The sequence below is a fragment of the Pleurodeles waltl genome, chromosome 4_2 (assembly GCF_031143425.1).
Source record: "Pleurodeles waltl isolate 20211129_DDA chromosome 4_2, aPleWal1.hap1.20221129, whole genome shotgun sequence".
In the NCBI taxonomy this organism is placed as follows: Eukaryota; Metazoa; Chordata; class Amphibia; order Caudata; family Salamandridae; genus Pleurodeles; species Pleurodeles waltl.
This window is the reverse complement of record NC_090443.1, coordinates 540,233,149-540,258,502: the sequence shown is the minus strand read 5'-3', so window position 1 is coordinate 540,258,502 and position 25,354 is coordinate 540,233,149. Positions and strand designations below refer to the sequence as shown.

Here is a 25,354-nt window from a genome sequence, read left to right as displayed (position 1 = left end):
TCCCTGGTGCCAAGCCGTTCTTTTATGCATTTGCGATGTCGCTGTTGTTGTCGCACCGTGGACTCGTTGGTTGATGATACGCTCCCCATCTCAGAGAATATACTACTACCAGTATCACTCTAATTGTGCTCACTGCTGGTAAAGTCAGACTCCTCCGTTAAAGAGTAGAATTTATTGCCTCCGTCCTTAGCCCAGTACAGGGGGCCTTTATACGCATTCCAGTTTTTTTTACTCCTGCAGCCTGTTTTAAAACCGCTAGATTTGAGCCTTTCGCACACGGTGTAGTGGGTATATCACCCATGCCATGGGTCAACTGCACACTGCCTGAAGGTTCGGACGGTTGCATTTGATATCCACTTTCACAGACAGGTAAATCACTTTCCTCCTTTTTAGTCGCTTTTAAGTCATCTCTATTGCCCAGAGCGCCTAGCGGGCCTCCACCAATGCCGTTGGCTCCTTGAAGTACAGTTAGAAGAGGTCCACTTACTTCCATATGACCCCTCTCCCCGTTAGTTAATAAACCTGTTTCTTTTGCGCTAAATGAGTGTCTGCTGGGGGGGGGCAGCATGCTCAGAATAACTTTCTTGCAGTCCCGCCGACAGAAAAGATGTGATCGAGGGCTGAATTTTATCCCTCCCCCTAATGTCCAGAGGGGGAGGAATACTATCATAATTCTTAGCATCTTTTCCAAGACCTGCTGTGGATTTTCCACTTGATTTCACAATTGTTGAGGTAGGGCGCCTGTCTGCAACGGTTGTGTCCCCTTTGTCTTTCCCCGTTTGCGCTATCCTGACCCCCTCACCCTTGTCGCCGGAGTTTATGTCCCTGATTCTCCCTTACCCTGACCAACTAGTCACAGCCACTCCACAGCCACTCCAGCTCACTGGCTGTTTCCCTGCTAGACCCACCTTCACCCTTGTCAGTCCTCCTCTAGCATACATGCACCCTGACCCACACTACAGTTAATGAACAGGCCACCAACAGATATCTCCCGTGTTTTGGCTGACATTAGAATTGGCCTTGGACCACTTCTGAGACTGTGCCTCTTTCTGACACCAATTCTCTGTGACCTAACCCATGTCTTACCAAGCCTACCATGTTCTCGACTCACCTTCTTTTTGGTTAGAGTTTACCATTGCATGAATGCAGTCTCCCCCATCCCTCTCCCTTGAAACACTTCTTGGTCCGACGATATCCTAGTCATCATCTCTTTGCAACATACCTTTGCCTAACTCGTCCATTCTCTAGCCCGCCCTTGCCATTTTTGCCCACTGATTTCTTGCTCAATATTACTCTGGACAACTCTCTTGTCAGCATAATCATGCACTTATCATGTTTCCCCATTACCTCCCTTTTAGTGTGTCTACCCCTCTCACTTACCATTTGCTTGCTGGGTCATGTAAAACAGTCTAAAATTGCTGCTCAGCCTCTCAATGGCTAATTTGGGATTCTTCAGAACAAGCTCCTCAAATGACATTTTTGAGTAGTCTGTAACAAGAGGAAAAAGAGAGAATTTAGATGTTATGTTTTGTTTTACCTCTCATACTGAGTACTGACTGTGTCCCTAGATTAAATAGTAGGTGTGATGTAACAACAATATAATACACACCAAAGTATGAGATGATATCATCTTTGGATGTAACAAAGAGATACAGTGTTAGCTCAGTGTGGTATAATAGTATTAGATGCTATCATGGAAGTGTGATATAAAAATAGGGGATAATACTGTCCCGATATCATGTACAAAATTATATAGTATCACTGAGATGCAATAAAATTAGTCTTCCATTCATGTGGCTGATGGAGCAAGGATGTGATCCATTCCAAGCTGAACCAGTTAAAAAAACTCAGAATATGGTTCAAGAAAGATTGCACCTTTGCACAACAAATTATAGCAGTCGTCAAATTATCAATTAGCATTTGATGATACTTAGAAGAATCTTCCTCCATTTAAGACATCCAATTGAACATAGAAGGGCCCTACACAGCTTGATTACTTCAACATAATTGACATTGGAGTACTCAACTAAGACATCCTCAAACTAACGAGGATGCACAATGTAGTGACTTGACCATGTGTCAAACTGGAGAAGTCTGATCACCTCACCCTAGTTCACAAACAGTGTGACCCAAAGAATTACATCCAAATTAATTTGCACAGCTTTGAGAACACAAGAAGCAGTTTTAGCCAAGATGAAAGGGGAAAAGTTAAGATCAGTCTATATGTTCAGTTGCAACCCCAGGACCAAGCAAATCAAATCTTTTTGCTCAAATCACTTCTCCTGAAAAGCTATATGGATTATGAACAATCACAATCGTGGGTGCTCATCTTTGAAACTTACTAAGTCAGAATCCGAGAAGCATACCAAAGTTGTCATCATTGATGTTAGACCTGGCATCCTTGGGGTGGTTTTCCCCTATTTCTTGCTCTCTGACCTCCAGTTTTCCTAACTCATTTTTGCTGCCTTTCAGGATTCTGGGAACTTTACCACTGCTGACCAGTGCTAAGGTGCTGGTGTTCTGTACTCTAAAACATGGTAACATTGGCTTATCCACAACTGAAATATTTAATTTACTTGTAAGTCCCTCATAACATGAACTACATGTGCTCAGGGCCTGTTTATTAAATGCTACTGGGGGCCTCCAGCTCTGATTGGGCCATGCACTAAAGTACCCCCTCAAAACATGTCTCAGGCCAGCCACTGCAGAGCCTTTGTTTGTAGTTTTAAACTGCCATTTCAACCTGGCAAGTGAGCCAACTTGTGAAAATCAACCTTCCTTTTTATTACTTAGATGTCAACCCTAAGGTAGGCCCTGGTTAGCCCCATGGCACGGTGCAATGCATTAAAAAAGTTGGACATGTACTTTAAAGTTTAACATGTCCTGGTTGTGAAAAACTGCTAAAGTTGTTTTTTCACTACAGCAATGCCTACCTCTCCTATAGGTTGACATTAGGTTCATTTTGAACCATCCCTTAAGTGTAACATTCAATTGGTAAAAGATGGGCATTTGGAAGTTGATGTCTCTGGGCTCACAATTTAAAATCAGAACTTATGGTGAAGTTGGATTTTACATTACACAAGGGAGAGCGGATGGGAGCAAGGGGAAAAACCAAACCGTACTCGACTCCCACATAAACACAATCACAAAAAAGGGGAGTACGGGGTTGTTTATAAAGTAGGGGGGTCAGTAGTGTACTAATTGTGACGCTAGACCACTCGTAGTCCTCAACTAGAGGTGAAAATTGGGTGGGCTGTGTAGTGGTGTTCGGTCTGGGGGGAAGGAGAGGAGCTGGGGAAAAAACAAAGAAAGGAAAGTTTCCTTTACGGACTAGGTGGTCTCACACACTATATAGTGTCATGCTTCATCATATGACCACCTAGCCCCACCCAGGTAGGACAGTGCCACCTGGGCGGACTCGACCTCACTGTTAAAAGAACAGGAGGGAGTGCGTAAATTACTCTTATTCCTGGAAATAGGGATCCAGCTATACTAGGGAAATAAAAACACCTACTCAGGTACCCGGGTAACTTTAATGGGGGTCCTGTGTGGTGTGGTTAAAAAGGATGGGGAACCAGTGTGAGAGCAATGACTCACAAGGTCACCTGTCTAAAATGGGGTAGCCGACATGTTTCTGCCCTTATGGTGGAGCTATGGAGAGTCTCTGGGCATTCATCAGGGCATTGGATCCCTGTAGTGATTCCTACTTAAACACTGCGAAAATAATCACATAGGGAAGGGAGGGCCTACCTTAACCAAGAAAATATCTGGGGAGGACCCTCACAGTTGAGGCTACTAGCCTCTGGTATCCTGGAGAGGGAGCGTCCCCTTATAGTCAGACTTGCATCAAAGGTGGGCGCTCTCTGTGCGCCTATACCGACCTCTCGCTTGGAGCGGTCCTGAACGAGAGGTCGGTATAGGCGCACAGAGAGCGCCCACCTTTGATGCAAGTCTGACTATAAGGGGACGCTCCCTCTCCAGGATACCAGAGGCTAGTAGCCTCAACTGTGAGGGTCCTCCCCAGATATTTTCTTGGTTAAGGTAGGCCCTCCCTTCCCTATGTGATTATTTTCGCAGTGTTTAAGTAGGAATCACTACAGGGATCCAATGCCCTGATGAATGCCCAGAGACTCTCCATAGCTCCACCATAAGGGCAGAAACATGTCGGCTACCCCATTTTAGACAGGTGACCTTGTGAGTCATTGCTCTCACACTGGTTCCCCATCCTTTTTAACCACACCACACAGGACCCCCATTAAAGTTACCCGGGTACCTGAGTAGGTGTTTTTATTTCCCTAGTATAGCTGGATCCCTATTTCCAGGAATAAGAGTAATTTACGCACTCCCTCCTGTTCTTTTAACAGTGAGGTCGAGTCCGCCCAGGTGGCACTGTCCTACCTGGGTGGGGCTAGGTGGTCATATGATGAAGCATGACACTATATAGTGTGTGAGACCACCTAGTCCGTAAAGGAAACTTTCCTTTCTTTGTTTTTTCCCCAGCTCCTCTCCTTCCCCCCAGACCGAACACCACTACACAGCCCACCCAATTTTCACCTCTAGTTGAAGTTGGATTTTAAACTGTAAGACTGAAAATGCCACTTTTAGAAAGTTGACATGTTCTTACTTTCACCCTTCTGTGCCTTTGCCTGGCTCTAATAGATGTCCGAGGTGGATTACAGCAGGGCTTTGTGCATTCCCTCTAAACAGACACACACATAGGGAGCTTGGGTGTGACATTTGCATCATGATAGCCCACCACCAGGCTGATGGTTCTTCTTTGGCTAAATGGAAGGGAGGAACTGACACACCTGAATACAGTTGTGCCTCTCCCCACACAAAGTGCTTCATAACCCCCTACAGAGTGTCTGGAGCCAGGGAAGGAATGGCAGGGACCTTGTGCACTTCAAAGTCCTCTCTTTGAAGTCTCCCCCACTTCAAAGGCTCAACTGGGTATATGTACTGGACCCCAAATCCCACCAAATCAGAGCTCTACTGGAACCAAGGACATTCTGCCAGAAAGAAGGACTGCTGTGCTGCCAGGAGGGACTGCAACTCTGCAACTGCACTGCTGTGTTGGCCTTCTGCTTGCTTTGTGCTGTGCAGTAGGAGGGACTGCTTCCTTGCTACTCACTTTGCTATTTTGGCCTGCTGCCTGCTGCTTCTCGCCTGGAGTGAGAAGGACTGGACATGTTCTCTACATCCTTGAACCCAACATTGTCCAAGGCTTGTTGTCTTGCCCCCTGTTCTCCTGTAGTCTCACGGACATCAAAGACTGCCTGCAACTCTCCTGATACTGCTTGACTCTGCAATCTGTGAATTCTACCCTTGCCTTAAGTGCCCCCCTGCAGAGCTGGGCCTCGGAAGTGGGTTTTGCTGATTTGTCCAAAAAATTATGCATCAACGTGACTGGATGAGAAAAATTGGTGCATAGCTACTATGACGCCCACGCAGAGGTTGCCCGATAACAGCAGATCCGCATGATGACGCTCTGCACGGCCCGACGACAGTGCATCACATTCATCTCAACGGAGTTTATTGTCGAAACATGACCCAACTGCGAAGCTCGACAACGACGCAGTGACCCGACTGCATGTGAAATATTGACGCATTGCCTTCACATTTATCCTTGATGTCAATGCTTGCTCCATCCAAGAGACTGTTTCAGCAGATCCTGCATGGGTTCTGTAGAGGGCATACTCTCCATTGCGGTCAGCCTGAACCTTGGATTTGCACCGGTCCCTTGCGACCTCAAGTAACCTTTTGACTGCTAGGGACTTCTAAGTACTTTTTTTACATTTAGGGTCATTTTTTAAAGCCCCTAGTGCCACCTTACGCCACATTAGCGTAATTTCTTTTACACTAATGTGGCCCAGCGAGGCCAAAATCCTTGCACCACATTTACAAAGTGGCCCAATGCATGTATTGCGTCACTTTGTAAACCTTTGCGCTATGTTATGCCTACACCAGGCATAATATATGCAAAGAGGGAGATCCCCCGCTAGGGTCGGCTGGAAAAATGGCACAAGGAAATCTAACATATTTTGTTGCGTCATTTTGTACGGCCCTTTTAACGCCTGCTCGGAGCAGGTGTTAAAAGGGGGCTTCCGTTATTTATAATGGGACCCTATGTACTCTGCAGGAGTAGCGCCAATATTTTACATCATTAGAGTACATCAATAAGGTCATGAAAAATGACGCTATTGTCCTCTACTGTGCCCCACGGTGCGTTGTATTTTAAATACGGAGCACACATGGTGGCGATGGGGGGGGCGGTAACGGGTGCAAGAAAAGTAACCTGCATACAGTGCAGCACCAATTTTCGTAACTATTCCCCTAAATCTTAAAAAAATCACATCTTGAGTTCTACTTATTGGATTTTTGTCGTTTTGGACTTATTTCACTATTTTTCAGAACTGAAGTGGAGTCTTTTGAGGTGTCTTTCATTGTATTACTGTAATTAAGAGTTTCACTAATACTTTAAAATGTGGCTCTTAAGTTAAACCTGACTGCTCTGTGTCAAGCTACCAGAGGGTGAGCACAGGTTACTTTATGGTGTGTATCTGACTTACCCTGACTATGATAGTGGTTCCTACTTGGGCAAGAGGCATACCTCTGCAAACTAAAGACCCAGTTTCTAACACTGGTGATCAGCAGTGAGGATAGGACTTGTGTTTGTGTGGTGCCTTACAGTAATTTGGTGTACACTACTACTCACATCTAGACCAATTTGATTCAGTTGTCTCTGACCCCCATTACTATGTTTTCTACTGTCTTCAATTGGCATTTATATTCTTTCAATTCTCCCTGATTGGCATTTTTGCTTCTAACTCTAAATCATGTCTCTGGTTAGAGGTTCTGCACGTGCAAGAATGTAGTTTGAGCAGGCCAAACTTGAGGGTTATACTGTGGCCCAGCTCAAGGATTTTGGGTATCCTGTAAAGAGCAGCACCCAGAAGGTGGAGCTGCAAAAGACACTGAGAGCCTATTCACGATTGCCACATGGCATTAAATGAGACCTCAGTGGAGAATGAGGCTCAAATTTGAGAAAGAGATGGAGGTAAAAAAATTGGGTATAGGGGAGAAGAAAATTATTTTGGCTCAGGAGCTGAGCCTGAGGGAGCTCGACATTAGAGCCAAGCAGGTGGAGTCCAGCAGTGATGGTGGCAGCAATTATTCAGTGTCCTCTGGCAGGAGGGTTCACATACCCATGGTTCTGGTGTCTGACTTTGTGGTGGGAGAGGACATAGACAAGTGGTTTGAGGCCTATGAGATTGCTCTACAGATGCACAGGGTCCCTGAGGAGGCTTGGGGAGCTAGTCTGTGGATACACATTCGTAGTACGCGAAAAACACTCTACTTACCCTAGAAAGGAGAGACAGGATGAGGTATCCCCCAATGAAGGAGACCCTAATCAGGAAGTTTGGTCTGACAGAAGCTTTCCCTACAGACCTGGGTGGAGTGTCTGGATTCCTTTTGCAGGGTACTGGATGTTTGGGTGAAGGGCAATGAGGTAAAAGATTATTAGGGGATGTGCAATTTGTTTGCCACAGAGCACCTGCTCAGTCTTTGTTTTACAGATCTGCACCAACACCTTGTGGCTAGTAAGCTCACTGACCCCAGACAGCTTGCTAAGGAGACAGACTGATGGGTCAGCACCAGGTCCATAATAAGGTATATGGAGGGATCACGCCAAGGGTGGGCAGGGTCCTCTCTCGAAGAGTGGGGTGGGGGGAGAGTAAGGTGTTCTCTAAAAGGCCCCAAACTAGCTCTGTAGGACAGGGTTTCCTTCCCCCCTGCAAAAATAATAAGAAATGGGCCCCTGAGAACAAGTCTGCAGGAAAGCCTCCTGTAAAGTGCAATGAATGCCAGCAGGAAGGGCACCACAAGGTAGATGCTACATGTCCCAAGCAGGCAGGGTACCCCACTGATGAGGAGTTACCGGGGCGGGCTAGTATAGTGCTTGGGGGAGAGATTGCCCCATGGTGTTCTGTCGGGAAGGTAGAATTGACCCTAGCATTCCTGGGTGATTGAAAGATGGTACAGAGACTCCACATGCCTTACAATACTAAAAAGTACAGTCAGTGAGGGTCCATCAATGGGCAGAGGGTGGAGGCTCTGAGAGACACAGGAGCCAGCATGACAACCATCAGATATCATCTGGTGTCTTCAGAGCAGATAGTCCCTAACACGTTCCACCAAGTTGTTGGTGATGTCAAACCTGAGAGCCATTACCCAGTGGCTGTGGGTCCATTTGGGTGTGCGGGAGTCTCAGGTCAGCTGAAGGTAGCTGTGAGTTCATCCATTCCTGTAGATTGTCTGCTGGGCAATGACCTGGAGCACACCATCTGGAAAGAGGAGACATTAGGTCACACTTGGAGATGACAGGGTTACCTGAGTAAGTGTGCACCACCACGCAGTCCATGGCAGTTCAAGATGGTGCTCAGAAGGACCTGGAGCCTTGAAAAAAGACCAGGGTCCGAACAAGAAGTGAAAGGGCAAGGAGTACAGAAAATCCACTTCTGAGATTCCCACAGACCAGGAGGAGGCTTAACCTGAGGGGGACACCCCAATTCCTACAGGGGAAGAGCTAGTCAAACGGGGGAACCTACCTGAGTTGCCCGATTGGCAGCAGGAAGGGGGTCCCACCAGCGAGGAGTTCTGCAAGGCACAGAGAGAGTGCCCTACTCTTGTGGGTTTTCGGCAGCAGACTGAGGCCCAGGCAGCTGGTGATGTCCCTGGCAAGCACCTTATTAACAGGGAGAATTATCTCCTGTATAGCGAGTCTAATGATCCTAAACCTGGTGCAACATGTGTGTTAATGGTCCCTCAGTGCTACAAGACCTTTCTACTGGGTCTGGCTCATGATGTGCCATTGCCAGGATATTTTGGCAAGACTAGATCTTTGACAAGCTTGCCACCCACTTCTATTGGCCTCAAATGAGGCAGGCCTCAGCTGCATACTGTAGGTGCTATCCTAGGTGAGTGGCCAGTCAGGGGGGAAGTGCTCCCAAGACAGGCATGGGCAACAGATTTGCAATGGTCTTTGTGGACCATGCCACCCAGTGCCACCCAGTACAAGGGAGGCTATCCCTCTGAGGACAGTGACTGCACCTGTGGAGGCCATGGCAATGATGGGGATATTTATGAGTGTGGGTTTCCCCAAGGAGGAGTTCTCTAACAGGGGTACCAACTTAATGTCCAACTACACGAAGGCCATGTGCAAGGAGTGTGGGGTTGAGGTTGGTTGAGAAATTCAACCGAACACACAAAGATATAATTCTCGGTCTCCCTGGACCCATGAGGCATAAGTGGGAAGTTCTTCTGCCATGTCTGTTGTTTGCCTATAGGGAGGTACCATAGAAGGGAATTGTCTACAGCCCTTTTGAACTTTTGTATGGGCACCCTGTGAGAGGGCCTCTCATTCTGGTGAAGGAGGGCTGGGAGCAAACTCGCAGGACAGCCCTCCCAGGATGTGGTCAGCTACATGCTGGCCCTCCGCAACCAGACAGCATGCTTCGGAAAGCTCACCTAAGGTAACCTAGAAGCTAGCCAGGAGGACATGAAAAGCTGGAATGACCAGAATGCCACTTTGGTTGCTGCCTGGCCACAAAGGGGCATATTTATACTCCGTCTGCGCCGAATGTGCGTCAAATATTTTGACGTACATTCAGGGCAAACGTTGCCCTGTATTTAAACTTTGACGCCCGAGCCCGTGGATGACAAAATCCCGCTGTGTGCGTCATTTTCTGGATGCGGCAACCCACCTTGCGTTAATGATATGCAAGGTAGGCGTTCCCGTCCATAAAATGACTGAAACGGCCGTGCGTCGTATTTATGCTTTTGGGCAAAAATGACGCACAGCCGGGAGGCGGAGCCATAAAATGACGCACAGCCCGATTTGCGTCATAAATTAACGCCTGGGTCAGGGCAGGTGTTAAAATGGGGCAAACACAACTGTATTTAATCAGAACACACAGAAGCAACAGCAGAGGAGCAGAGCAGCAAAAGGGAGACATGGAGGTGATTCTTATCCAGCGTGGACGCAGAGCCCAGCAGCTACAACAGCAGCTACAACAACACCAGCAGGGACCCCAAAGGCAGCGCAGAAGGCAGGAGAGGATATTCCACCCCAGAACAACCCTTCATGGCCTCAGGGAACATGACATCATCCAGAGGTACAGGTTGAACTGGCAGGCCATTCAGCAGCTGCTGCGAAACATTGAACCGCAGTTGGCACCCACTTTGCTGACACCCTGCACCATCCCAACAGAAACCAAGCTGCTTGCCGTACTTCACTTGCTGGCAAGTGGCTCTTTTCAAACAACTGGTGCCCTGGTTGCCGGAATATCACAACCATCATTCTCTGCCTTTTTGCCCAAAGTACTGGATGCCATCATTGGACTAACACCCTGCCACATCTGCTTCCATAACACACTGCAGAAGCAGCAGGAAACAAAACAGGGGTTCTACCTCATTAGTTGCTTCCCACACGTCCTTGGTGCAATCGACTGCACACATGTACGCCTTGTGCCACCTGCTGCAACTGAACACCTCTACCGCAACAGGAAGCACACACACTCTATCAATGTGCAGGCCATAGTCGATCACCAGGGATTGATCACCAACATCGTGGCTAAATATCCTGGGAGTGTCCATGACTCCTTCATCTTCCGTCACTGCACCATCAATGAACACTTCCAGGATGAATGGTATGGCAATGGACTACTTGTTGGTAAGTACAAAAACCTACTTATATCAACACTGCACAGCAATCCTCTAGGACACACAACACATACACCACAACAGCAACATGTGAACAGGAACACACTGAGGTCGTGACATCGCTAGCCATGTCTCATAGGTCTGCAATGTACCTGTCACACATCTGAAATTAGTGTACAGTCTAATGTTAAGAGGCCAATGATCACAACGTGTGGAGTGGGTTGCCTAAATGTCACCTTGCAAATTGTAAGTGTCCCAATGACGTTTACATTAATCCATTGCAGAAGTCTCAAAGGTATGGGATGTCCAGGGTACATTGATATGAACGTGTTAACAACACTGTCAATTTTAACCTGTGTATGGAACTATCATATCACCCCCAGTGAAGTCACAGGGACACCTGTATCACAAGTCACAATGCTAGGGAGGGCACACTGTACTGCAAATCCCAAAACATACTGCTGAAAAACGGCAGCAGACAAACACTCTTTCAGCCAAGGAAACAACACAATGCAGATGGTACATCCTAGAAGCCTCGGATGTGACATTATAACACAAAAGAGTCACAGACAACACAAGACAACTACTGCCATGAAAGGTCATTTCAATAGGGCCAGCTACATCAATATGATCCCATTCATTTTCTCTTGCAGCTGATCAGGGGTATGGCATCCAGCCATGGATAATGACACCTATTGGCAACCCGAGTACTGCAGCAGAGCGTGCCTACAACGACGCACATAGGAGGACACGCACCATAGTCGAGAGGACCTCCGGCATCCTCAAGTCAAGGTTCCGGTGCCTCAACATCACTGGTGGTAGCCTCCTATATTCCCCGGAGATGGTCTGTAAGATCATCCTAACATGTGCAATATTGCAAACCATTTGCATCAAAAGGAACATTTCCCTCCTGGAACCAGAGCCACACATGCCTGAAGAGGAGGAAGAGGAGGATGGTGGCCTGCAACATGAGGGGGAACTACAGAACACGGCAGCTGGTATACGCAGGTGGCAACATATTGTCTACAATTTCTTTTAAATATAATCACCATCACCACTTTAATGAATTAATTTAAATAAACACCTATAATAATCACCATATCATGGTCTGGCTAATCATTTTTGCACACCTTCATCTCTACTTATCAGAATAAGAGTGTTGCCTCATGGAGCATTGCTGATATACTGATTAGGACACTGAAAATCCCAGAGCTAATGTGATGCGTAACATACAATGGTCACATACACACACACTGTAAATGACATATATCATGTACATTTCTCCTTTGAAGGCCAATAGCAGACAGTAGGCACATTTCAGTTATCTACTGCACAGTTGATATGTCACATTACCCAGAGACAAATTTGTTGTGTAAGTGCTATTTATTGAAAAGTGCTGTAGTGCTATCTGTACATTGCCCATGATTGTGAGTCCATAATAGTGATATCTTACATTGTGATCCTACACAAGGGGTTACGGAAATGCTTTTGACATGCTGGGGTTGATGTTTCAGACAGTGCAGAGGGACAGGATTTGCCAATGAGTAGGAGAGAGACAATCACTGGGCAGGCTGACAAGATATACAGTGGTAAGCAGAACAGTCATTAAGTAGAGTTGTTGCAACACTGGCATGTTACAAAGCGCAGGACCTTGGTAATAGTTGGCCATGTGGCAGGGACTAGTGCTTCCGGGTACTTTTCCTTGTGAATGTGATCTGTTCCATGCCTTCTTCTTCTGATATGTGTGTTGCCTCCTCTGTCCTTGTTGTTGGTGGTTGTGAAGGGGCAACACACACCTCAGTGTTAGAAGACGTGGAGTCAGACATCCCGGTCGCTGCTCCCTGTGAAGGTCTTAAGGGCAGTACTGCAGCAAGGAGGATTTGCTGGTTTTTGAGAATAGCAGCCACATCACAATGGTAGGCAGCTAGGTCGGCCCTGAGGGGTTCAATGTTGCATTCGTGCATGCGTTGACAGGATTGCTGTTGTAGTTGTTGGATCAACTGTATTACAGCTGTGCTGATTTCCTTCTGGGTTTTTTGCTGTTCCTGCAAGATAGATGTTAGGGCTTGCATAGCTGCTGCCTGATCTGCAGATGACATCATGCACGAACACACACCCTCAAGGCTGGCTGCCATAGTTTCCTTCCCCACCCGCACCTCCTTGGCCAGCTCCCGCTGTACTCCAACCACAGTTCTCTCAAAGCTGGTGCCAGTGTCGTCTGCGTCCTCAGCTGTATTGGAGCTGGCAGGTCTTACGATTGGGGTGGTGGGTGGATTCTCTGCGATGACTGCTTGTTCTGTGCTCCTCCTTGTGATTGAAGGTGGGGTCTGGAGGGTTTCAAGGACCTTTTGGATAGTCTCCTGGGGAATATTTATCGGCTCGTCATCCATGTCATCAGGGTAATCTGGGACAGGCATATCCGCAGGAGATCCATCTTCCTCTGCAATGAAACAGGGTACAATTAGTGTGTCTGGGTTGTGGCATGAGGGATGTGACATGCCTGCCTTGTGATGAATTCACATTGTGATCTTGTTTCGTGTTCATTGCTCCAGTCCTTCAGATGGGCATTCTCCCAGGCCTATGGCCCACCTGCATGTCACATGTATGTTATTGAGTTATTAGACTTGTCGGCATCATCTCTTCTAGGTGTTGGTTTTGGCCAAATAGAGAATTGCCACCTTCTTGTCCTACTCAAGCATCCGTCTACATCCATTCTCATGGTGAGACCTTTCACTGGCTGTGGGTGTTCTGATGGCACTGGCAGCACACTTAACAATCTGGACCTGCCCCAATCTCTGATCTTTCACATCCACTTAAATGTATTTGACATGTGGCATTTCCTATGCATGGCTATGCTATGACATGATATGGATGTTGGCATTGGTAATGTGTACTGCTGATGTTGGGGAATGTGTGGTACATTGGATTGCCCTGATTGTCGTAGCAGTGTCCTATTTCCTCCTCTGCTTGCGCAGGTGTATTTCAGTGACCAGTTACATGTGGCCCTCCCTCAATGCTGTTGTCTGAGCAGTATGACATTTGGGATGTTACATTGTGACCCAGGCACAGGATGGACCCTGACATATGCAGCATGGGTATATCCTTAGTGCTGTGTAGCTCCTATTGTTGTTTACATTGGCTGATGTTTGCAACATCTATGGGCATTGACATTTGACAGTACTGGGGCCTTTGTCTTGTTTCAGGGGATTATTGAAGTTGTCATCCTCAACCCCCTAATTTAGGTGTGTATGATCCATGGGGAGGTTACTGCCATTGGCTACTTGAGCTGCACACAGAGCCGAAGTGGCAACTGTTGTCGCAGTTACATTTCAGTTGTCGGTATGGCTAGAGGTTGTTAATAGGGCCCTAGTTAATGTAGGGGGTATGGTGGCTGATGTGTGCCGGGATGTCAGTTTGATGTTGTGGCCTTCCCTCCTGGCATGGATTTCCCTTTGCTCCATCATTGGCATGACAGCATGCCCCCATGGGACTGTTGTTGGTGTAATGTAATGGTGTGCCCCAGCTTCTGTCTGTGCAGCCCATGCCCCCATGCCGTGCCCCTTTACCCATGCCACTCTATGTATATGATGACTTACATGCAATGTGTAGTAGGTATTCCCCCCCCCAGTTGCAGTTGACATTAGTGCATTTCAATTCCCCATGCGACTTACCCTGCATGTGCGTTGTCTCCTGGTAGTCTGCGCTGTCCTGTCCTTGAATCCCTGTGACGATCTCCTCAGGGATGACGGCTGCGACCATCTCCTCCATGTGGTCCAGGGCCTCCTGGTGTGCTGGACTCCCACCTCCAGTCTGCAGTGCTGCCTTCCTGTTCCTGGCCATCTTTTCCTTGGTCCTGCGCTTGCAGTCATGCAAGCGTTTCTTGCACTCAATGACTGTTCTGCGTACCTCTGCCACACTGTTGATCTTGTCGACAATTTGTTGCCATATAGCCTCTCTCCTACTGATTGGCAACTTTGAGGTGACAAACAGTTGGTGCTGGTGTTCCGTCACCTCTTTAACCAGAATTTCCTGCTCCTCTGCACTGAAGCGACACTTTCTTTTCTTCTTTTAAGTGTCCTGGTTCTTGTGTGGGTCCTCCTGGCTGGTTCCTGGTCTGTTGTCATCTTCCTGGGGTCTGTAGTGGCATCTGGGATCCATTTTGGCTCTCCTCTGGTGAAATGGCAGTGTTCGCGTTTTTTTTTTACGCTATTGCATCAAAAAACGACGCATATCCGGTTTGTGGGGTCGTACATCGACCCACAATCATTTCCGCTGCATTAACGTCATTTTGCTTTACGACTTGACGCTGCGGTGTGCATCAAAAATAATGACTCCCACCTGTGGTTTGCGCCGCCATGCGCCAAAGTATAAATTTGACGCCCGCACCAAAATGGCGTTAGCCGGCGGTAATATTTTTGAGGCAAAACTGCGCCGCCGCCGCAGTTTTGCGTCAAAAAGTATAAATATGGCCCAAAGTGTGGGTCGTAGAGTCTGTGGAGTCCCGTGCTCTATAAGTCCTGTGGCCTGGGTCCCATGAGGTCAAAGAGCGTAAGAGCAATGTCAACTAGCTAGTGGACCTAAACAATCCTAGGAACCCTTTGAGGGTCCACATTGGGAGGTCTGAGATTACCCTGCACTTGGTAACTGATGATTGGGTGGAAGAGGAGCATGATCCTCTCCCCAATCTTCTATCTTCAAAAGAGCAGGATGGGTCAGTGGAGGGTGTCAGCCTCTCCCCTACACTGACCCTAGATCAACAAAGAGACTGCCACCAGTTGCTGGGGCAGTTTGCATCTCTATTCTGTTACCACAGGGCTCACTACATGATGCACCCATGATATTGACAATGAGGACAGTCCACCTGTGAAGAATAAAATGTACAGGTTGTCTGACAAAATGAGGGCTAACATTAAGGAGGAGGTCTCCAAATTGTTGGCACTTGGGGTTACTGAGCCCTCCAACAGCCCTTGGTATATCTTATTGGTGCTGGTCCCCAAGACTGCACCACCAGGTGTCACACGTGAACTCTGGTTCTGTGTGGACTGCTGTGGGCTCAATGCAGTCACCAGGACTGACGCACACCCTATCTCCAGAGCTGATGACCTCATAGATTGGCTTGGAACTATTATGCTCCTCAGCACGCTTGACCTGACGTCTGGGTACTGGCAGATTGCCTTGATCGATGAGGCAAAAGAGAAGTCTGCATTCTCTACACCAGAAGGGTACTTCCAGTTCCAGGGTCATGCCTTTTGGGTTTAAAGAATGCCCCTGCCACCTACCAGAGGTTGCCAGGATATTTTGGCAAGACTAGACCTTTGACAGGTCCTCGCTGGACTGGAGAACTTCAGTGCCGCCTACCTCGTCTACATGGAGGTCTTCAGTTCTAGCTTGGAGGACCACCTGTGTCACCTGAGGGAAGTGCTTCAGGCTTTGCAGAGGGCAGGCCGGACTATCAAGGACAGTAACTGCCAGACAGAGTAGGGTTCTGTGGTCTACTTGGGACACCAAGTAGGGAGTGCCAAGGTGCAGCCTTTGCAACCCAACATTGACACCATTCTGGCTTGGGAACTCCCAAAGACCCAGACAAACGTGAGAGCCTTACTAGGCCTCACTGGATATTACAGGAGATTCATCAAGGGGTATGATACGTTTGTTGCCCCCTTGACAGAGCTGACTTCCAAGAAGCAGCCATGCCAGGTGATCTGGAAAGAGGTGTGCTAGAAAGCTTTTGACATCCTGAAGGAAGCCATGTGTACAGCACCGGTGATCAAGGCCCCTGATTTTTCCAGAGAGTTTCCTGTGCCCACGGTCACCTCAGAGTATGGCATTGGGGTTGTGCACTAATAGCTAAATGAAGAGAACATGGATCAACCTGTAGCTTTCATCAGTAGGAGGCTACTTCCCAGGGAACAGAGGTGGAGCACGATTGACAGGGAAGCCTTTGCTGTGGTCCCGGTGCTGAAGAAGATAAGGACATACCGGTTTAGCACTCACTTACAGGTAAAGGCAGATGACAGGTCCCTCAGATGATTGATGCAGATGAGTGCTGAGAATATCAAACTGTTGAGATGGTCCGTCTCCTACTCGGAATGGGCGTAATGGTGGAACACCACCCTAGACAAGACCGCATCAATGCTAGTGGTCTCTCCAGGTTCTTCTGCCTTAGTGAAGGGAACTCCCAAGGGGTTGGGTAACTCTCCCCAATTTCAGCTGTGGGGAACACGTTAGTCTTGGCACCCTTGGCGTGGTTTCTCCAAACGTTTGTGCCCTCTGAACTCCTGTTTCCTGACTCATTTTTGCTTGCTTTTAGGATTCTGGGCACTGCTGGTCACTGCTAAAGTGCAGGTGCTCTGTACTCCAAAACATGGTGACACAGGCTTATCTCCAACTGGAATATTTAATTTACTAGTAAAGTACACTATGTGTGCCCTGGGCCTGTAAATGAAATGCTACTAGTTGGCATGCAGCACTGATTTTGCACAGATTACAGTAGCCCTTCAAACATGTCTCAGGCCTATCACTGCAGAACCTGTATTTGCAGTTTTAAACTGCCATTTCAAGATATAAAGTGCACCCATTTGCCAGGTCCAAACTTTCCTTTTTATTACATATAAGTCAACCCTAAGGTAGGCCCCGGTTAGCATCAAGGGAAGGGGACACTTTTAAGTTCAACATGTCCTAGTAGTGAAAACTGCTAAATTTGTTTTCAACTAAAATCACAACTTATGGTGAATTTGGATTTTAAACTGTAAGTTGGAAAATGTCACTTTTAGAAAGTTGTCATTTTCTTACTTTAAATATTCTGTATCTTTGTCTGTCTCTCAATACATATCTGGAGTGGATGACAGCTGGGCTGTGTGCATTCCCTCTAGACAGACACACACAAAGGGAGCTTGGCTGTGACATTTGCATCCTGATGGCCCATAGCCAGGAAGGGTAGGGACATTGTGCATTTCAAAGGCGTTTCTTTGAAGTCTCCCCCACTTCAAAGGCTGAACTAGGTATAAGTACTGGACCCCAAACCCTACCAAATCAGAGCTCTACTGGAACCAATGGCACTTTGCCAGGAGAGACTGCCCCTCTGCAACTGCATTGCTGTGTTGGCCTACTGATTGCTGTGTGCTGTGCTGTAGGAAAGACTGCTACTTTCCTCTTGCTCTGCTGTGTTGGCTTGCTGTCTGGAGTGAAAAGGACTAGACCTGTTCTCTATGTCCTTGAACCGAAGATTCTCCAAGGGCTTGTTGGCTTGCTTGGCTTGCCCCTCCTACTTTTGCAGTGTCAGGGACATCAAGGACTCCCTGGTGAAGCTGGACTATGCCATCTGTGAGTCCCACCCTTGCCTTAAGTGTCCACCTCCAATCCTGGGCCTCAGAAGTGGGTTTTGCTGCTTGAAATCTGCAGAAACCAACGCATTGACCTGACTGCATTAGAAAAATCAGTGCATCAATACTTCGGCGCCGATGTAGAGGTTGCCCTACGACAGCAGACCCACTGCCTGCATGGCTCGATGAAGATGCTCATAGCTACTCAATGACGATTCATTGCATTCATCTCAAAGGAGTTCGATGCCGATGTGGGATCTAACTGTGAGGCTCGACAACAACACAGAAACCTGACTGCATGAGAAATATCAAAGCATCGCCTTCGCATTTGCTCCTCAATGTTGATGCTTGATCCATCCAAGGTACTGTTTCAATGGACTCTGCATGGGTTCTGTAGCTAGCCAGCCTTGAACTGGTCTCTCATGACCTCAAGTAGCCTTTTTACTGCTAGTGATTTCTAAGCACTGTTTTACATTTAATCTTTAAAAAGTAATATCTTGAGTTCTACTTTTTGGATTTTTATAGTTTTGGTCTTGTTTCTCTATTTGTCTGAACTGGTGTGGAGTCTTTTTGTGGTGTCTTTCACTGTGTTACTGTAGTTAAGTGTGGCACAAATACTTTACACATTGCCTCTTAAGGTACGTCTGACTGCTCTGTGCCAAGTGGAGAAGTGTGGCTCAATGGTTAGAGCGGTAGACCCTGATGCAGAAATCTGGCCCGGGACCAGGTTTCGATTCCCGCCTCGGCGCGTCTTGGGCTCAATTTCCTTGGACCTGATAATTCTTGCATCAGTGCCTAATCTAATTCATTGGTCCCACTCTGTAACTCTGGCAATAGCTTACTTAATCTCCACAACAGCCCCAACAGCGCTGGGATGCCTGGCTTCACCTTGGAGGTTGCCCAGGAGTGGGCACCTCACAGGGAAAAGCCAGGAGGGGTTCCACAGTGGTATGCCTACAGCGCCTTGAGACCCTAACGGGTGAGTAGTGCGCTATACAAGTACGAAGTTTACAGTTTACAAGCTACCAGAGGGTGAGCAAAGGTTATTTTAGGGTGTGTATCTGACTTACCCTGACTAGAATTGTGGTCCCTACTTGGACAGGGTGCATACCTCTGCCAAATAAAGACCCAATTCTAACAACTGAAATGTATATAAACAAGCCTTTTCAGAAATGCATTCACCATCCTTAGTTTACAGATTTTCTGAGATGGCTCATCCCAAATAGAGAACATGAACGACAAACAATAATATACTTTCCTCTGTTGCTTGGTGCTGTACACAGACAGGAGGGGCTCCACAACCCTGCATACAATTGACAGTTGCTGACTCAGTAAAGGTTCGGAAAGTGGAAGCCATTACTTTGAAACTTGAGCACTACAAATCAGTTTCTTGTCACTAGGTCGATATATACAAATCAAGCAAATAAGTAAATAAATAAATAAGTAAATGTATACAAAATACATAAGTTGTTATAGACTAATAGACTTGTATAATCAAAGAGCAATGTGTTATGTAGAATGCTAATCCCTACAGTGTGACCTAGCAGCCACCATTAGTATCACTAATCATGTGCCATTACTGTCATACCCCTCTTCCTCATCTCTTCCTCATGGAAGGAAAATTCCCTCCTAGTGTTGTAATAATTGGGGTTACCCCTTGAGTAAAGCATATTTTTCCATTTCATCCTCTTGTTAACATAGTGCTCTGCCTGGCGATAGGTCTGATGTTTGAGACAGCTTTAGATGACTCACCAGCGAGTTTATTTCCAAACAAAACATATACATAATATACCTGCTTAGAGGGATTATGAGACAGTGGACTTCTCCAATTAATTTTTTCAGCCTTTATTCCCACTTTGCTTCCAACCACCACAGCAAATAGCATGGGGCAGAGTGTCAGCCCTGTTCAGCCACAGGCTTGCTGCAGTTTGAGTGACCACTATTATTGATGCACATGTGCACAACTACCAAAAAAAATAGTTCACATCGGTCTCTGGGTTGATGGGGTAGTCTCTCCTTGAATTTAGACAGTTTTCCCCCCAAGCTGCAGACGACACTGTACCCAGTTTTAAGCATCAGCAGCGGCAAGCAATATGTTTTTGTTATATTTTTTGACTTTCAGTGTCAGCACATGGTGGGTAAAGTCATTTATTTGCAATGAAAACCTAAAAAGAGTCATTTAATTATGCCAGGGGCACAGCTTCAGGGAGGTGTGAATATACACAAATAAATGCATACTTAGCTTGGTCGTTGGACCCTGGGGGCTTGAGTAGAGTCCGTTATCTCTGTGTTGGTTATTCTTGTCATGAGCCAAGAATAAAAGACAAAACAATGACATTTGGGCCCATATTTATATTTTTTGACGCAAAACTGCGCCAACGCAGTTTTGCGTCAAAAAAATTAGCGCCGGCTAACGCCATTCTGAAGCGCCATGCGGGCGCCGTATTTATTGAATGACGTTAGCCGGCGTTAGCCACCGGCGCCGTCTGGTGTGCGTTAAAAAAAACGACGTACACCAGGCAGCACCGGCGTAGGGGGATATGGAGCTTGGGCGTCAAGAAATGGGGCAAGTCAGGTTGAGGCAATTTTTTCGCCTCAACCCGATTTGCGCCATTTTTTTTCACTCCCAACCCCCATAGAAATGACTCCTGTCTTAGCAAAGACAGGAGTCATGCCCCCTTGCCCAATGGCCATGCCCAGGGGACTTCTGTCCCCTGGGCATGGTCATTGGGCATAGTGGCATGTAGGGGGGCACAAATCAGGCCCCCCTATGCCACAAATTTTTTTTAAAAAACACTTACCTGAACTTACCTTAATGTCCCTGGGATGGGTCCCTCCAGCCTTGGGTGTCCTCCTGGGGTGGGCATGGGTGACAGGGGGTGTCCCTGGGGGTATGGGGGGGCACCTCTGGGCTCCTTCAGAGCCCACAGGTCCCTTAACGCCTGCCTTTTGCAGGCGCTAAAAAATGGCGCAAAAGCGGGCGTACGTCATTTTTTTTTGACCCGCCCACTCCCGGGCGTGATTTTTGCCCGGGAGTATAAATCCCACGCACATGCCTCGGAGTCGATTTTTTAGACGGGAACGCCTACCTTGCATATAATTAACGCAAAGTAGGTGTCCACGCTAAAAAATTACGCTAACTCCATGGTCTTTGGCGCTAGACGCGTCTAACGCCAAAGTATAAATATGGAGTTAGTTTTGCGTCGAAATTGCGTAAAAAAAAACGACGCAATTTCGGCGCAAACGGAGTATAAATATGCCCCTTGATGTAAATGGGAGAGAGACAGAGAGACATTTGGTGGCTGAGTCTCAAGATGTGAAATCAGATAACCTGAACTCAATCCTAGCTTCCATGCTTGTCCAAATTGTGTGGTCCCAGACAAATATTTTATTTCACAGAGCCTCCTATTTCTTTATTTTCACATATGAAAGCACTTTTAAATACCTCAGTTAAGGATGTGCGCTGAACAAGCATTTTCTGTTAATGTTTGGTTTAATAGACCATAATGTTGCTCGATCTATAATAAGAGTCTAGGTCATGTTTAGGGTTTACATGACTACAGACTTGTTCTTGGGTCACTAATGGCATTGTCTTTGGGGGACAAACCATGAATGATTCTAGAAACTGTCATGGCTATTTATGCAGTTATATAATCTGATGTACTAAGATAAAGTACTTCCACATGTTAAAGAGAAACACATTTTCAAAATGTGAAGACATTTGATCATATTTTGACATTATGGCCCTCATTACAACCCTGGAGGTAAATCCTGCTTACCGCCGTGCTGATGCCCGTCAAGATACCGTGGCCGCGGCGGAAATCTGCTACAGGTATTATGACCCACATCTAGAAATCCGCCACAATACAGTCACCCACACAAGTCCGCCACACCAAAGGTCAGTGATAAACTGGCGTTCTTGCAAACATGTCAATGTTCATTTTCACATACCAATGTTAGACAGTTGTTGGGGAGCAGTAAACATAGCAGAAGGCAGAAAGTGGTACACAGATCTGTAAGACGGAAAGCCGAATAGAACTGTCAGGGTCCATACACAGAGGCAAAAATGCTGAATCATGCAATGTCCTACAGTAGTCTGATATGAGAGGAGCATTGCCAGTCTCTTACCTGTATCACACTAGAAGTATTGCATGATGAAGTTGTTTCAGTTGTCAATATCTTCTTCTTCTGCCTCCTCTTCTTCACTGTCCACAGGCTCCACAGCTGCCACAAGACCATCATCAGGCCCATCCTCCAGCAGAAAAGGCACCTGTCGTCGCAAAGCCAGGTTGTGCAACATTCAGCATGCCACGATGATCTGGCACACCTTCTTCGGTGAGTAGTATAGGGAGCCACCTGTCAGATGGAGGCACCGGAACCTGGCCTTCAGGAGGCCGAAAGTACGCTCAATTATCCTCCTAGTACACCCGTGTGCCTCATTGTAGCGTTCCTCTGCCCTTGTCCTGGGATTCCTCACTGGGGTCAGTAGCCATGACATGTTGGGGTAACCAGAGTCACCTGCAAATATAGAGGGACAACTGTGAGACATACACCAACCATTAGGGACTCTACCATAGCCAGACACCTATGTAATCTGTGTTGGGACCTTGGGCTCACCTATTAGCCACACCCAGTGCCTCTGGAGCTGGCCCATCACATAAGGGATGCTGCTATTCCTCAAAATGTAAGCGTCATGCACTGAGCCAGGATACTTGGCATTCACCTGGGAGATGTACCGGTCTGCCAAACACACCATCTGCACATTCATTGAATGGTAGCTTTTGCGGTTTCTGTACACCTGTTCATTTCTGCGGGGGCGACAAATGCCACCTGTGTAACATCAATGGCACCAATGATGTTGGGGATATGTCCCAGGGCATAGAAGTCACCTTTCACTGTGGGCAAATCCTCCACCTGGGGGAATACGATGTAGCTGAGCATGTATTTCAGCAGGGCAGACAACACTCTGGACAACACGTTAGAGAACATTGGCTGTGACATCCCTGATGCCATGGCCACTGTTGTTTGAAAGGACCCACTGGCCAGGAAATGGAGTACTGACAGGACCTGCACTAGAGGGGGTATACCTGTGGGATGGCAGATTGCTGACATCAGGTCTGGCTCTAACTGGGCACACATTTCATGCATTGTGGCACGATCAAGTCTGTAGGTGATGATGATGTGTCTGTCTTCCATTGTCAACAGGTCCACCAGGGGTCTGTATACCGGAGGATGACGCCATCTCATCATCTGCCCCAGTGTACGTGGCCTATGGAGGAGAAGGGTGAGCAGAGGGTCATACACTACATAGGTTTCACAAGAGTGTTTAGAACAATTGGGATGTAATCTGTGTTTAGCGCTGTATGTCCGTATTCCTGCACAAAACTGCTGTGACGAAGTTAGTTGGCCTGCCATGTGGCCACCTGAAATGGCGGCTGCCTGATCTGTAAGGCGGGACAAGGGGAAATGAGGTAACTTCACTGGCGTTGTACACCTTCATGGTAGGTGGACGAAGACCGCAGCGCAATTCAGCATTGGTTATCATTGGGCCCTATGGGTTCCAGGAGCAAATGACGATGTACGCCGGCGGTGACTGTACGCACCACCGCGGATGTGAACGCCATTTTCTATCTGTTCACTAACTTGATACCTGACCTTCAACCGGAGAGGACCTACACTGCAAGTGCTGCTGTGACCTGTGTCTGAAACCGACCATGGCTCGTGTCACTGGGGAAAGAGCCCCTGCGTTCACTGCAGAGGAGTTGGACAAACTGGTGGATGGGGTCCTCCCCAGTACACGCAACTCTATGGTCCACCAGACAAACACGTGAGTACACTGTGAGCATGATGGATGGGACATGAATGTATGGAGTGGTGTCGATGGAAGATACAGGTGGGGGGTGGGCAGAGGCCAGCATGTGAGGATGGTCAGTGGGTGTGTTTGTGGGCCAGGGTGGGTGGTTGTGGCCAATGAGTAATATGAACTGGAAGGGATAGTACAATCCATTCCTACTTTACATTTCCTCTAGGTCAGCGCCCCCCAGAAGAAGGGTATTTGGCGTTCCATCGCCAAGGAAGTGCGGACCCTGGGGGTCTACCATAGACGGAGCACCTGATGCCGCAAAAGATGTGAGGACCTGCGCCACTGGACCAAGAAGATGGCGGAGGCCCAGCTAGGGATGGCCTCCCAATGTGGAAGGGGTGCCCGTCGCACCATGACCCCCTGATGTACCGGATCCTGGCGGTGGCATATCCTGAGTTGGATGGGCGCTTGAGGGCATTACAGCAGCCACAAGGGGGTGAGTACTGTCTCATGCAGCTGACTCTGCACGCTTTATGAGGATTCTGGGTGTGGGAAGAGGCCTGTGGGTTCCCCTGGGCAGGGCAAGCGTGCCAGGGTAGATCCATTGTTAGGCAGGCTCAGTGCCAGTCCAACCCCAAAAGTGGTAGTGGCCCTCTATACCTAGTCAGGCTCCTGTGGGTTCCAGGTGTGCATCAAATGGGTATAGGCACAGTCCACCGTGGGCATGTGATTTTCCCCTGAACTGTTATTGCATGGCCTAGTGCATAGGGCTGCTCCCGGTGTGTTGCGTCCGCCAACTGTGGTGTTTTTGCAGGCATTGACCATGTCTCTCCTCTGTCTTTCCCCCCTTTTTGTTTTGTCACCCTGTCCTTGTGTGCATTAGCATCATCTGGCGGAGGAGCAGTGGCACCGAAGCAGGAGGGAGCTGATACCCACATGGCCCTGGAGGGTGAATGTACAGAGTCTGAAGGCACCAGTGGGATGGAGGGGAGCTCCATGACGGGGACAGGAGGAGACACCAGCGACAGCGACTCCTCCTTTGATGGGAGCTCCTTTGCGGTGGCAGGCACCTCTGTGCCCACCGTAACAACGGGTACAGCCGCCATCCCCCTACCAGCACCGCCCTCCCAGCAGCCCCTCATCGAGTTTCCCGTGCCCACTCACCCAGGAGGGTGGGCATCTCCTTTGCCCCAGGGACCTCAGACCCTGCCCCAGTAAGCCCTGCTGCCCTCAGTGAGGAGGCTATTGACCTCCTGAGATACCTCACTGTTGGGCAATCAACCATTTTGAATGCCATCCAGGCTGTCGAGAGGCATTTGCAGCAAACAAATGCATACCTGGAGGGCATTCATTCTGGCGTGGCGGCCCAACAGAGAGCATTTCAGGCTCTGGCCTCAGCAATGATGGCAGCCATTGTCACTGTGTCCAGCCTCCCCCTCCAACTTCCACTACCCAGATCCAATCCCCTGTACCTCAGCCTATCCTAAGCACACCATCGGACCAGCAT

The 25,354-nt window shown here is 47.9% G+C and overlaps 1 protein-coding gene across 1 annotated transcript in view; it reads right to left on the bottom strand.

Annotated features, from left to right (window-relative positions):
* Positions 1-25,354, bottom strand: part of RGSL1 (regulator of G protein signaling like 1) — a 483,194-nt gene that overhangs the window by 210,551 nt on the left and 247,289 nt on the right. The window contains exon 10 of the mRNA XM_069233196.1: positions 1,381-1,488. Coding sequence (XP_069089297.1) covers positions 1,381-1,488 — 108 coding nt within the window. The remainder of the gene's footprint in view (positions 1-1,380; positions 1,489-25,354) is intronic.